Source organism: Anastrepha ludens, chromosome 2 (assembly GCF_028408465.1).
Source record: "Anastrepha ludens isolate Willacy chromosome 2, idAnaLude1.1, whole genome shotgun sequence".
In the NCBI taxonomy this organism is placed as follows: domain Eukaryota; kingdom Metazoa; phylum Arthropoda; class Insecta; order Diptera; family Tephritidae; genus Anastrepha; species Anastrepha ludens.
In genome coordinates, this window is record NC_071498.1 from 126,007,332 (window position 1) to 126,022,978 (window position 15,647).

A 15,647-nucleotide genomic window follows, 5' to 3' on the forward strand; every position below is an offset into this window, starting at 1 on the left:
CTTACAAAAGCTGACCACTTTGACGCTCTCTTCTTAGCCCCTCACATCACTCATCTGCAATTAATAGGACTATCAATAAGTTCGTGCGGTTTTTTTTCGAAATTTGAAACTTTATTGACGTAAAATGGTTACAAATTTAATATTCAAAATATTGTCCATCGCTTACTACTACTTTTTCCCATCTTTCTGGCAATTCACGGATTCCCTTTGTGAAAAATTCGGTCGGTTTTGCCGCAATCCACGAATCGATCCATTTTTTGACTTCATCGTAATTACGGAAGTGCTGGTCAGCCAGGCCATGTTGCATCGATCGGAAGAGATAGTAATCGGATGGCGCAAGGTCTGGACTATACGGCGGGTGGGGTAGGACATCCCATTTGAGCGTTTCTAAGTATGTTTTGACCACTTGTGCAACATGTGGCCGAGCATTGTCATGTTGCAAAATAACTTTGTCGTGTCTATCGGCGTATTGCGGCCGTTTTTCTCGCAGTGCTCGGCTCAAACGCATCAATTGTCGTCGGTAGACATCCCCCGTAATCGTTTCATTCGGTTTCAGTAGCTTATAATACACAACACCCAGCTGGTCCCACCAGATACACAGCATAACCTTCAGGCCATGAATATTCTGCGCCGACGTCGATGTTGAAGCATGGCCAGGGTATCCATACGTTGCCCGACGTTTTGGATTGTCGTAATGGACCCACTTTTCATCGCCAGTCACAATTCGATGCAAAAAACCCTTTCTTTTGTGCCGTTGAAGCAGTTGTTCGCATGCCATAAAACGGCGTTCAACGTCTCTTGGCTTCAATTCATACGGCACCCAATGGCCTAGCTTTCGGATCATTCCCATGGCTTTTAAACGTTTGGAAATGGTTGATTGATCAACTCCCAAAGTTTTTGCAACCTCTTCTTGCGTTTGAGCCGGATCTTGATCGAGCAATTCCTCCAATTCGGTATCCATGAACTTTGGCGGCGCACCCTCGCGTTCTTCGTCTTCCAAGCCAAAATCACCACTTTTAAAGCGTGCAAACCACTTCTGGCACGTTCGCTCAGATAGAGCATGCTCACCATAAACTTCCACCAAGATACGATGACTTTCGGCTGCTTTTTTCTTCATATTAAAATAATGAAGAAGAATTCCCCGCAAAAACACATTATTTGGCACGAAATTCGACATTTTCAAGTGTGGTAAAAATATTGTTGTTTACGCTTCAAATAAAAAACTTATACTGACGTTTGTGCCTTACGACAGTAGCTCTCCAATGAATGTTTGGAAATGTGGATCGATGGAATAATAATCAAGTTACGCCATCTGTTGTAAAACCGCACGAACTTATTGATAGTCCTATTATGTCACCACAAAGTTACGCTCATTCTCATTTACTGGGATCACATCAGATTTTACCGTTTTGTTTGTTTTTGTTTTGACAGATTTTGAAGTTAAGGAAGAATGCAAGGCAAACCACCCCAAGTTAAACGACCTCAATCTAATTTTTCAGACAAAGACGGAATTTCCGTAATTGTGGAAGAATATCAGTAAATGTAGAACTTCAGTTTGGCTAGGTGTATTTTAGATTGATAAGCATCAGAAAACTCGTCATTTACAGCTTAGAAACTACCTGCAGGAATTAAAAGTTGGTTTTAAAGCCAAAATAGCTACAAGCCAACATTTAGATATCCCTGGTAGCGAATTCGGAGCTAGGTGAGGCAATGAAAGATCGGAACTGGTTCAGCCAATAAAATCTATAACTTTAATGTGCGAGTATTTATTCTATAAGAAACTAGAAGTGATGGTTCTCGTTACCGTTCTAACGGATTGAGCATGGTGGGCTACTAGGTAATAGATTACATCCCCATTGTGGACATTTAACATCACTCAACAGCCAATCTTTGAGTGTATTTTTATCATTAAAAACACTCTCATAGAAACCACCTGCCGTTTCCATTTATGGGCCAGCATCAAGTGGCATCCAAATCCTTACCAAAGTTATACATATGTACTAATGCGTCATACATTTCATGATTTGTTCTATTTTAATATTAGTTTTCGGAAAAAGAAATCCATTATTTTTTCGGTAGATGGATGTAGTGATTGACATTTCGTAAAATATCGATCAAAGTGGCATTTGACACAAAAAAATTCGTTTGCCGTTTTTTGTTTGTTCCATTAAGTTGTGAGTTAGAGGGCGTTAACTATGGATGGAAATTAACAAATAGAAAATTCAGTACATTTTACAGTTTTGTTTTGACAAAGGCGTAAATGTAAGCCAGGCCGCTGAAATTTTGAATGGTATTTAGGGTGCCGATACTGTAAAATCTATTTACGTGCAATTTTGCTCCGTCGATTCCGTTCAAGCATTTTTGATGTTCAAGGAAATGTCCAAAATGTCGATAAAATCACAGAAATAATCGAAGTTGACCGGCATGCTAGTAGCAGGGTTGGGCATTTTGCACTACTACTAAATTGCACAATCACTATTTTTTTAGTGATAGTTAAAATAAGGGTTTCATTGTCACCAAATCTTCAATTCACTAAATCCGCTTATTTCACTAATTAATTAATTAATTTAATATATGGAAAATAACAATAAATTATTATTTTACAATAAAAAAAAGGAGCACTAGCTGCCAGGGATTTCACTAAATTAATAGTCGTAGCATCGCCGTGGAGCTAAAGATCTATCATAAAACAGTTTTGAACCATTTGCGCAAAAATTGTATACAAAAAAATGGATTTCTCTTCCTCAGACTAATATTTTATTTACTACATTTGAAGCAGAAGCTTACACATTTTCTATAGTTTTCTGATTTGGCGCCCTTAACTCAAGAGCGGCAAAAAAAATTGAATAACGCAGAATGGGAACTAAGAGCAATATTCGAAAAATTTAAATGAATTTAAATATTAATTACTAGGTAGGGTACACATATTTCAACCTGATTAAGTTGATGCTAATACTCTTCGACTAGCAGGAGATGTCACCGTAATAATAATAAAAAGTGATAGCTTGTTTAGGTGAGTAGAAAAATTTATGTTATTTCCCAGTATATACTCATACATACTTATGCATTGATACGTACCAGGTGGCGCAAAATTAATCATAAATGTTTACTAAATAAAAAACAGGTGTCAGGTATGATTGACGTACGACGCCACTTGTAAAAATTTGAAGTGTTCCGATAAAGTGATAACTTATGAGTATAGACTAAATGCCATTTTCTGTAAATAAACGAATTCTACTAATTGAATGTGGGAAGTTGACCAGAATACCGTTGCGAAATCCATTCCAAACCTCAATTTGTTTTCTCAAACACTATTAAAGCTTATTTCTGTTAAGAGCTTAACTGTAGTTAAGAGCTTTTTGAAATTTCAAAAATATCAATCGAGTGAACTCGAACAGCCGATTTTTGTTTACATTTGCGATTTGCCGACAGTTGATAGATACCAGAGCTGTTTGTATGTAAAGAGGGAAAAAGTATAATATTTATTTGCGCAAAAATTCTGTCACAAGAAATTTAATTATAATATAATTTCCTTTCCGTTTATATAATAACGGCCTTGGTTGCGCATAAAAATACAGAAATTGTACAGTTTTAGCAACAGCAATGTGAAGTTAAATCCGTTTTAAAACAGAATTGATGAGCTTTAATACAACAACAATTGCATGGGAGTTTGGGAGCAGAAGCTGCAATTAGATTCGGTGAAAATAGACTATTAGAATTAGGAAGTTTATTGTACATTGCATTCATTTCATTCTGTCACTTTTTGCTTTTTTTAAAAGATGCTAGTAAATTCTTCGCTAATTAAGTTTGTTGAAGAACATAGTAACATTAAAGGTAACTGTGAGGCAGGTGAGTTAACTAGATTAGGCTCCTCGCTCAAAAATAATCAGGACAAGATCGGCATACCCATGCCCTTGGTAACATGTAAACTTTTAATAAATAGACACACCATTACTGTTGCAATTCCTACCGGGAACAGTTAATCACCTGCGTTATCAGTAGTCAAACGTGGCCCGCATGGAGCATGGGTCGCACTAAGAGTCTACTTAAATTAAGTAGGAAGGATTTAAGAACCGTAGTAGGTGTTCTATCTAGGCACTGTTTAATAAGAAGGCATGCTAGTAGATTACGGATTCTCAAGCTTTTAAAAAACACCCGATACAAAGCCACTACAATAGCTATAATACCATGCTTCTGACAATAATCGATATGAAACATTTTTTCTCCAATAACAACAACATACAGAATAACCAAAGTGGCAACACAAAGTGCTTTTGCTTGCTTAAATTTAAAACCCCAAACTCAGGGTATTCAACTTTGGATCACTAAACATTCGTCTAATAAACAACGCATGCCTGAGCTTTGCGAATTTGACATATTCCCGTGACACCGCCTCAGTAACATAACTTTCATAAATAGTTAAAGAGCAGTACTCGTAATAAAATATTACTTCTCTTAATTTACACTAATTTGCTTGGGCAGGGAAACTTGGCTAGCTTGCAAAACTGTAATACAATAGCTGCAGTTCTTCATCAACAAATACCTAAAAATATTTAGCAGAGGATTTTGGCCGAATACAATAAGATATGAAGAACTTTAGAGGTGAACAAACAAGAAGCCTTTATTACGTCAACTCAAACGCAGGAATTGGAGTTGAAGTACAGGCCGTGGTCGGCCGAAAAACACCTCATAACATCACCTGGGATGCTGCTAAAGCAACAACACAAAAACGCATAAGTTAGAAAATCTTTGTAAGATTTTCACTCCTTCGAAGAGTGAAAAGAATAAAAAAAGCAAGGAAATAGTAGAAACACATAGCTTAGTGGCAAACACTTTTTCTTTAGCTAAGTCATTAAATAAAATTCCCATATTTGGGCTCAAGAGCAACCCAAAGCCATTAAAGAACAGCCATTACATCTATTGAAAACAACATTTTGGGGCAGCCTATGGGCTCGAGGAATCATCGGTCCATATTTCTTCAAAGACGAGGCTGACGCCAATGTAACGGTGAGTGGCGAACGCCATCGCACCGTGATAAACGACTTTTTGATACCGGAAATTGAAGCCCGTGATCTTCACAACATTTGGTTTCAACAAGATGGTCATTTTGGCTATTTGCCACACAGCCCGTAAATCAACGGATTTACTGCGTCGTCGTTTCGGTGAGCAATTTATCTCTCGCCACGGACCAGTGGATTGGCCACCAAGATCGTGTGGTATCACACTTTTGGGATTTTCTTTGTAGGGGTATGTAAAGCCTAAACGTTTTGTGGCTAAACCAGTTTCGATTGAGGCATTGGAAGCCAACATTACTAAAGTTATTCACGAGATATCGATCGAAGGCCTCCAGCGAGTCATTCAAAATTGATGTTTACAATAAATGTGTTTAAAAATAAATGTCATGAATGGTTCTACACAAACATTATGAAGATTTGCCAACAAATTTTAAAATTTGCTGCCTTATCTCAATTTAATATCCGATACCTCTAAATTAATCAGCCTTTATATTGAACAAATGCAGGAAGGTTATATAATGTTTCTACATTTTAGGCAAATATTTGTTTAAAAATCTCGCTAAGACTTATCAAACAGGACAAAATCCAACCTTAATTATATTCTATAACACATTTGTTATCCTTTATAACTTATGATCATTCGTCAATTTGAGACACATCTTATACTAAATGGATTGGATTGGTGAAAAGACAAAGCGTTTTCTATTTCACGGTAGATCACCAACCAATTTGGCATGCCGCCTACATAGACATCAGAGTTGGTGGCAAATTTCCCAAATTGAAATTCCTTGCCCTTGGTTGTACTGCTCTGCGACACGCCATCCACAATAAGCGATGTTTGTTCGTCATTGCGCAGAACCTACAAATATATTAGCAACTCAAAAATAACACAAAAATGCATACAACGCAAGCACAATAAAGTGCCATCACTTTTCCAGAGTGCTAGCACCACACTTACCTGCACTTTATGCCAATGTCCATCATGCAATTCTCGTCCCACAGTTATGATATGCGCTCCACCGCCCAAATTATAACGCAAACGCAGTGCACCCTCAACCAGTTTGAGCTCGAAGAAATCATAAGTGCCGCCATCATCGGTATAGAGCACCAAGCCATTGGGCTGCTCAGTCTTAAACTCCAGCTCCAGTGAGCCGTTGAGTCCCGTATACCATTTGCGAAATTGGGCGAAAGAGTTTTGAGAACCATCCAGCTGGAAGGCGTTACATGGCGACAAAAGCGCTGAACATAACAGCACCAATCCGGTGAAGGCATACGCCGAGGTGGGGGCATTTGTTGTCAGCAGCGAACTGAATCTTCGGCGCTGTTTCAGTCGTCCACAACTTGAATATAGCGGAACCCCGAACCCCGCTGAACAACAGCCTTCGAGCTGTTCATCAACGAGTTGGCTGGTGGTTCCTCTGGTGTTGAGTTTACATTTGTTACTGACATTCGTATTGCTAGTATTGGTTTTCTGCTGCCGCAATGTTTGCCGAAGTGGCAGTTTTTGTTCGATAGTTGTTACTTTTTGGTTATTGTTGTTACAGCAGCTGCTGCAGTCGTTGAAATGGCGATTCCTCCGACAACTACTACTGCAACTGCTGCATGATGGAGCACCGTTAGAGAGGTAACTAACGGCTGTCATTGCATATGCGCTGAAATTACTGCCCCGGCCACTACCCCTGCCCCTGTTCCGCAACTCGCTTTGCTCGCCAAACGACATGCTGACTGCTGATTTGAAGTGTAGTACTTATTAGCGGTGTTGCATATTTTGCGGCGTGTTTATGCGTTTATTTCTGTTTGTGTAAATTTTTTTTTTGATATGTTCTAAAAGTTGGGCTTCTTAGTGAAATCACGCTGAAATATTTTTTTTCGCAAAAACAAAATTTGCTTCTTCACCAAAAAAGCTATAACGCTCGATTAAGCTAAGCACATTTTACACACGTTTTTGTTGTTGTTCATATTAAGCGCATTCTGCGCTTTTGCATTACATATTTATAGTATTTGTTTTACTGACGTCCTTGACAGATTATATTAAACGTCTACGTTTGTGGTTACATATGTATGTGTGTATGTGTTTTTTCACAAGATATGGTTTTAACTTTATTATTTTTTACACTTCGATTGCTCTTGCCATCAAATCATGCGTATCGCTGTCGTTCATTTGTATTGGAAATCCTTGAAGTTCTTTTACATTTGACAATCTCTCTCATACGTAACTCGATTGCCTAAATGTGTGTGTTTCCGACATTGGAGTGCACTCGTATGTATTGTGTTGCGTGTTCGTTTGTGTGCGTATGTGTGTATTGTCACGTACTACTATAACTGCCTTTTATGTGTACTTGAGTCGCGTGTAAGTTGTTTCATTGAATCGAATATACGCTCTCTATTTGTTCACGAATTCCTGCACATAACTCCACTTCTGTCCTTTTTATTGTTGTTGTTTGTGTGCCTAGGAGTATGTTTGTTTTTCAATATTTATTTTTCTACGAAAGCTTCCGATGAGCTTTTGCGTTTACAGCGCGTCTCTCTCTCTCTCTCTTTTAAACTTTTCTTCAATAATTTCGTTGCTATTTAGTTGTTTGTATGAACGCGAATGTGAACCGAAGCGGACAGCGCTAATAAGTATGCTAAGTTTTTTAGAAGTTTTAACTAATTTTTGAAATAGAAGCGGACGGTTGGTCGGTGTTACGTAGTTGATTGGTCAATTTTTTTTAAGGTTACTTGGCTATTTGATTGTTTTTGCTTTACATTTGATTTATTCTTTTATTGTAATTTTATTTTGCACTGCAATTTATCATACTGCATACACATTTAATTTTTTGTATTAAGCCAAAAAGCATTTTTTATTAATATTTGTGGTATTCTCTGCGAACAAAAGAGATAAAAAATGTTAATTAATTTAACAATTACCATAATTAAAGCAAACCACACACTGTTCCATGTTTTTTTTTTAATTTATTTAGTTTATCATTAAGCACATGCAAATCATTAGCTCTTCCATATTAATTTCACAAATACAAGTAGCAGCTGCTACAAACACAGAGGCCACGGATAGGACCACTCAAGTGCCACTACTGTTTGTTGTTTTTAGGTTAAACGACAGCCACGACAGTGTGTTGGCAAAGGCTCTAAGGGTCGCGGAGATGTGCAAAAAGCTCAACTGCTTACCCCTACCGCTCAATGCCATATTTCGCTAGCAATCTTTTTGGGCCCTCAATCTATGCACATGTACATACTAAAATTTGTGAAAAAGTGGAAGAAACCATTTTTTCATTACATTTCTCAGCATTCCAACTTTAGCGCATCATATTTATTCGTACAATAATCATTCTAATCGCAAATTTTTTGTATTTTGCACTTGAATTTAAGAAATTTTCAATTGATTTTTGGCTATAAAATTCCCTTGCAGCTGTGCAAGTTACACACACGAACGCGTATCATAAGTGCCACTTTTCATGTCCTCCAATGCTCAGTGCTCTTTTGGTGTCCACAGAAAAAATTAATATTTAGTACACGCCAACTTTCCAATTTTCTTTGCACTTTAAGAATATCGCATATTTTATACATTTAAATACATTACTAACACTAGTATATATACGCTGGCGGTGCAACTGAAGGATTTTCTACCAAATCATTTTTTCATAATTTTCACATTCACCACTGCCAATTTGGTTGTATTATCGATCCACACTGCAATCGCGACGAAACTAGACTGCTATTTGCTGCCGTGTGTATTCCTGCGTAGAATTTTCAACGGCTGCTTCGTTCGGGATGTAATGTTCATCTATATACATGTATATATGTGTGCACATGTATATGTGTATGTGTGTATATACATGCACAACAACATTTAGCTATAGGACGTTTTGTGGAAAAGCTCATTTCGTTCTATTCAAAAAAAAAAAGAAAAGAAAAACAACCAAAATATCAACAACAACGAAAATTGGTTGTCGTCGTGAGTGTTTACAGCGGGAGCGAGCCGAAATACTCGACAGTTGAGCTTTACTTTGACGTCTATATAAGGTGCTGCGGTGGCGGCAAAATGTAGGCCCACTTACACGTATTCACATACTCATTCATGCTCGTAGTAAATTTTGCCTACAATTCACATCAATTTGATTCACACCCACGCACTCGGCTTTTCGGCAGTTGGCACTGCTCTCAGAACCCATGCCAGTTGAATGATAGAAAGAAGTCCAATGCACGGCCAAGCATAGAGGTTCATAACCTGCATATGCAGATAAGTAGGTGTTAAGATGACCGTTTGTACATTTATTTCCTCAAAACGATTTTTGGTGAACTCAAAAAATGTTTGGTGGGTATAAATAAAATGGAATTGTAGTAGAGAGTATACATTTTATGAATGGCAAATCCTATCAGTTTGGGGAAAAAGCAATTCATTATTTTTGCGTAAAATTTTTCGCAAATGGTTTAAAACTGTTTTATGCCCGATCGTTAGTTCCTGGCCGATGCTACTACTACTGACATACCAGTCAATTTCGATTATTTATGTGATTTTATCGACATTTTCGACATTACCGATACTTTCTTTAACATAAAAAATGACTTAACGGAATCGACGAAACCAAAATTGCACTTAATTAGCTATTATAGTATCGGAACCAAAAACACACTATTCATAATTCCAGCGGCCTGGCTTGCATTTTCGCCTCTATCAAAGAAAAACGGTAAAATGTACCGACTTTTCTCTTTGTTGACTTCCATTGTTAACACCCCGTAACTCACAACTCAATGGAACAAACAAAAAATTGCAAAAAATTTATATATGAAATGTCACCTTGACAACGAGCATAAACTTAAAATAGTTTGATCGATACTTTACGATATATCGATCACTTCCGCTATCCACCGAGAAAATAATGGATTTCTTTTTCCCCAAACTATCTTTAAGACCGCCCCATAGGCTTGCAATCGAGCGATTTTGACGCTAAAATTGCTACATAATATTGTGAAAATATTCTGCCTGGGAATTTTTTTTAATATAAATAAAGAGTTTTCCTAGTTGTGATCTATATTCGTAGAATCAATAATAGGCCGAAAATACTATTTTAATAAGATACATGCGCGCAATGAAGTTTTGGTAATAAATTGTAAATTTTCCACTTAACATTTGTCAAAAGGAATCCCCGTGTCAAGTGTCAAAACAAAACACTGCTAAACTGATAAATGAAACTCCAAACTAAAATTATTCTATAAAGTTGTCACATAAATTAAACGGAAAAACGAAAATTAAACTCGGCTTATTCGATTTTCGATCTAGTGAAATCTCAAAAAAAACTTGTGGGTTTTTTTAAATTAAAAAAAATGTATAAGACGGAATCAATGAGTCTAGTATGCAATGAGTCTTCTATGCATTCATACTTAAAAAAAGATTGGTCGAAGTCTAAATTTTGGGGTTCGTTACGTGAAACAAACCGCCTCCTATGGTGAGAACTACAAATACAGACTCCGATGGTTTTGACACTGAAAGAAGCCTGCAAAATGCTTAGGAATGCCTCAAATTCCGACCTTTCAACAGCAAAAATTAAAGAAATGGCATAAGAATAAACAAATTTCACAAAAAACACTTTTTAATAAATTTTCAAAAAATGCCGCCTCAATTTCGCAAGGAACCACATGGCTTAGAGTTCTGTTACAAATTTGGATCATTAAATGGAAAAAAGTAGTATATTTTGACGAAAATAAGTTGAATCTGGATGAACCGGATGAATACAAAATTTCTATTTCCATGAATTAAGAAAGGAAGAAAGGGACTTAGTTGATTGCACAGGTGGTGTTATGGTATAAGGAGCGATATCGTGCTTTGGCGCGTTCGAATTGACAATTGTATTCTACAAAATAAGGTGAAACAGCTATAAAGCTCTGTTGGAATCATCTGTTCCCGAGATTCGTGAAACATTTTGACCTATAAATAGGATCTTTCAACAGTGTGGAAAAAAATTGGATTTCCTCCCAAAACGTTGAAACTTTAGCATGGCCACCGTATTCTCTAGATCACAAAATCTGTGGGTATGGCTTGCTCGTAAGATTCATGAGAATGGGTAACATTTTGAAGACAAAAGTACTTCAATTCGAATCATTTAAACGGGCTGGTCGGAAATTGTATTAGGCTATCTGGAGAATTTGTCCAAATCCATTTCTGAACGTATTTACGTAGTAACTTATAAATAAGGCGACCGCACAAACTATTAAGCTTCAAAAAAATGTAAAAAAACAAAATTTCCTTTATTTATTATTATTATTTTCTTCTTTGGTTAGTGCCCCTATTCAAGTGAGCCAACAAATTAAGCACAGTATTACAGCTGCTGAAGTTTTACTGCTGCGAAATACCGTTAGATCTAATAATATTTTGGTGCATGTTTATTTCCCAGCAAAGTACAGTCTTAACTTGAATTATCAGAAAACCTGGAGTTGCTAGTTCAAATGCGATTGCTTGAATAACCATTTTCTTCCATAAAAAATTATTGCCTCTAATCAAGTGAGCTGGACTGTATAAAAAATTGGAATCTATATTCTAAGCCAAACAGGGAAATTAAATAATCTGTACCCTTTGTTAAAATGAAAATGAAATGAACTCCCTAAGACCAGCGCGTACGTGCACATTGTTGCAAAAGAATTGAAAATGTCTGGCTCATATTTGAAAAACTTTAAGACGTATTCATATGTTTATTGTTTCTATGGCGAAAATGCATAAAGCTGTCGACGAAAATAACTTCTAAATTGTTAACGGTAGTCACTTCAAGATCGCTTAAATTGTATGAATATTTTAAGGCTTTAATTAAACTTTATCGCATTGTGCTTCTAAATGCCACGAAACCATGAAGAGTACGAACTATATTTTTACAATAAATTAACAAGTCTGTAACCACTGTATATTCATATACGTATACTTATGTATGTACAATATGTACATAGGTATAAATTTATATATTTTTTCATTGCTATGTATAGATACGGGTATTTCCTTCAAATATCAAATGGCATAAAACATTTCGCTAATAGCGGACCTCCGTCGGCAATCAATAGTATACCTCTAAGGACATTTCTTCAATTAAAACAAATCTCATAAAATCGGTTCGGAGGCAGCACAAATCACTTGGTCAAAGAATGTGTGGCCACTATATATGTATGTGAATATGTAGATAGGTATGAATATTAAACATTTACTTAAATTTCAATGTTCAAGCATGTCACAATTTTTACATGCATATTTCATCAAAAACTACCACAAATGTATGTTAGCGGTCAATTTTACAGAGATATTAAATATCTTCAAATATTTTATACGAGATTCAACTCCTGAGATCCCTCCACACGCACTATGTATGGGAATTTTTTAACCGAATATATGTACGTGAAAAAACACAATCCACTAACACACTTGACTCCTGCATAAAACGAATTTTTCTTTCATTTTTCTTTCACAGAAATCGGGGTATGAATCTAACGAATTTCGTAAATATAATCTTCTTCATTTGTTAAATATTTGTATTATTGTAATTGAAAACTATGATCGGTTTTAGATTATTAAATAACTTTCCTTTCCGACGAAAAATTCTTACACTTTCCTTTCGTGTTGACATATGTCATTTGCCTACATGCCTATGCACTTGTATATATTATATGTAGCTTCATTGTAAAAGTATTGGTGAAGCAGTGCGCATGTCATATATTACAAAGCTTTTTATTTGGCAATAGAGTTAAAACTCCAAGCGGTATTTTATTTGAAACCAATTCAAGGAATATCATATACTTCCATTATCTCTAGAAATAGAAATACTATATAAATAAAATAAAAGGTGAATCGCACTTTAATTTTATTAATTATAATAATTATTATTATTATTAGTATTAGTGCATATTAGTATATTGTTGTACAGGTATTAATAATTTCAGTTATTCATTTCAGTTATTCTATTTTTTCACTTGCATCGTACTTCTGTGTCTAAACCTTTAGTACAGGGTGGGCCATATAGCGTTTGCTTTTTGAACCACCTATTTTTTTAAGAATAGTAACACAAATGACATGTCAAATGTGTTCATAATTTACTTAAAGGTTTGACATTTACGAAATGGGACGCTATACGCTTGAATAAAATTGGGAAATATTGAAAACCTATTTCCAAAGTAGTGAGTCTTCTTCTTCTTTTCTGATTTTCACATCGGTGGCTACGTCAATAAGCAAAATTGTCGGATGTGGGGCTCAGAAAATCCACACGTTACTGTAGAGAAGCAACGAGTCACTGTTTGGTGCGGTTTTTGGTCTGGCGGCATCATCGAGCCTTTTTTTCGAATATGAGCGAGGAGCCGCGGTTACAGTAAATGGCGAGCATTACCGTGACATGCTCAACGAGTTTTTGTTTCCAAAAATTGAAGAGGATGACATGGACGACATTTGGTTTCAACAGGACGGTGCAACTTGTCACACTGCAGAAGTTACACTCGAACTTTTCTCTACCGTTTTTGAATTCCGATATCAATTGGCCGCCTCGGAGCTGTGATTTAAGCCCTATTACCTGGACTATTTTTTGTGGGGAGCCGTTAAGGACAAATGCTATGCGAACCATCCAGAGACGATTGATGCTTTAAAACACGAAATCGAAGTTGCCATTCATGAAATTGTAGCCCAAACAATCGAAAATGTGCTTAAAAATTGGGTTGATCGAATGGCCTACTGTAAAGCCAGTCGTGGCAGTCATTTGAACGATATTATTTTTCATTCATAAATGACAATGTTCAGTCTTCAAAACAAAAAAAAAAGTTTAAAAAAATATTGATTACATTTTTTTTATAGCCGATTCAAAAAGCAAATTTTACATGGCCCACCCTATATTTCCATGTGATACAGTGCTAACATAACAGTGCTATCCGACTCGTAGTAGTAGTAGTAGTAGTACGTCAAAGTGCGACTCTGTTCTCACACTTGACACTAGCAACATTTGTTTCATTGGAAGAGTTAGTCTTGCGGTTGTATCGCTGTTTTTCCATGCCCTATGCGGATGCTCAGGTCAGTTAAAAGAAGAACTACTTCGACTACATGTGTCCAAAAACTAAATTCATATGATATATGTACATATTTGAAGGTTCAAGCGCAAGTCACAAAAACTAGGACGTAATCGCTTTCGGACAGCTGAATGTAAACGTACAACTAACGCAAATCTATTACATGTCAAAGTTCACAAATTTGGCAATGTGCGTGATGTCACAAGGGGATTTTGTTTGTAAACAAAGATTTCTCAAAGTACATAGTGATGCGGCTCTGTATAAAAATTAGACAAAAAGAGAAAAATTAATGGATTTTGATAAAAATTTGTTCCTTAGTGGGTTAGAGTACGCTGAATCATCGCTAAAAATCAAATAAGTTTTTCCACAGCTTTTATATTTTCGATTAAATCAATAGTAAGATGAGGAATACAATTTTTTTCTTTCTGAAGCATCCCAGTACAACTCTTTACAAAATGTTGGTGATATAGTGTGCAAAATTAGTCATCCAATTTTGTTTTTGAATAACACTTTTAATAAATAAAACCAAATTATTTTTGAGTGACGGAAATTTGTATTTTCACCTTTACATCATTGATGTACGATACCATTGGCAAAAATTTTAAATCTTCCGATAGAGTGATTCATTTTGTACCAACTTGTAATTTTTTATTTAAAGAAAATAAAAATATTGATAGACATAGTTAACATAATGGCATGAAAATAATGAATTTATATTGAACTTTCTTCGCAATCCGTTAAAATTGCAGTTCTGCAGAATGTCGTTGATGTAATACTCCTTTTGTTCGTGTCCGTTAAAAAATGAATTTTTATTTGAAATTATACTTCTTTTGAAAACTACTTGCAGATCTGGTGACACTATTAAATATGACATTAGATATCATACATACAACCTAAGATACATAAATGAAACCCTCACATATTTACTCAGGGAATGTAATAGTTTTAGACTACTGCTCTTTAACAGAAGTTAATAAGAAAAATATATGTATTCTATAAAGGATTATAATGTTTTAAGGGGTTAGGGGTAGTCAGAGACCCGAGAAAATGATGATTTTCAATATTTTTTTTTTTTTTTGCTAGTCAATTGCTTTACTTTACTAAAATAAAAAAAATAACATTAATACATTTTTACAAAATTTAAAAAAAAATTAATAATTGTAAAAGTTATTGCTGATTGTGTGGAGCCCGTTACTCCAGAATTCCCTTGCGGTGATCATCACAAGTCCTTGGAGATTCATCTAAAATCAATCGAACAAGAGAAATTAGTTTTATTAATAGATAATCTTGTGCCTAATCGATGCTTTTTTTCAAAATTAACAATATGGCGGCCTCAGGTTATATTTTTCAGATTTTCGAGAAAAAAAACGACAGTTAATTATTGAAAAGAAACCTGCGATCAGGCAGGAGTTATGTTTTTCAAAAGCAGTATACATTTTATTGAAATCTTCCAAGCGGTTTTTAAGTTATAGCGATCACCAGTTCAAAAAATATAGTTTTGAGAAAACCGCTTTTAAAGTTTTGCTATCTGCTCCGGAGCGCCCGAGCACCCTTTTTTAATTGTTGAATAACTCGAAAAGTATTTGCTGGATTCACTTCAAATTTTCA

At 35.7% G+C, this 15,647-nt stretch overlaps 1 protein-coding gene across 4 annotated transcripts in view; it reads right to left on the minus strand.

Annotated features, from left to right (window-relative positions):
• The window catches only part of LOC128855275 (neurexin-1), a 69,073-nt gene extending 60,363 nt beyond the window's left edge, over positions 1 to 8,710 (minus strand). For all 4 annotated transcript variants that reach the window (XM_054090027.1, XM_054090028.1, XM_054090026.1 and 1 more), the window contains exons 1-3: positions 8,600 to 8,710; positions 5,974 to 7,880; positions 5,741 to 5,874 (exon numbers count right to left, since the gene is read on the minus strand). In XM_054090027.1, coding sequence (XP_053946002.1) covers positions 5,741 to 5,874; positions 5,974 to 6,735 — 896 coding nt within the window. In that variant the 5' untranslated portion in view covers positions 6,736 to 7,880; positions 8,600 to 8,710. The remainder of the gene's footprint in view (positions 1 to 5,740; positions 5,875 to 5,973; positions 7,881 to 8,599) is intronic.
• Between the last annotated feature and the right edge of the window lie 6,937 nt (positions 8,711 to 15,647).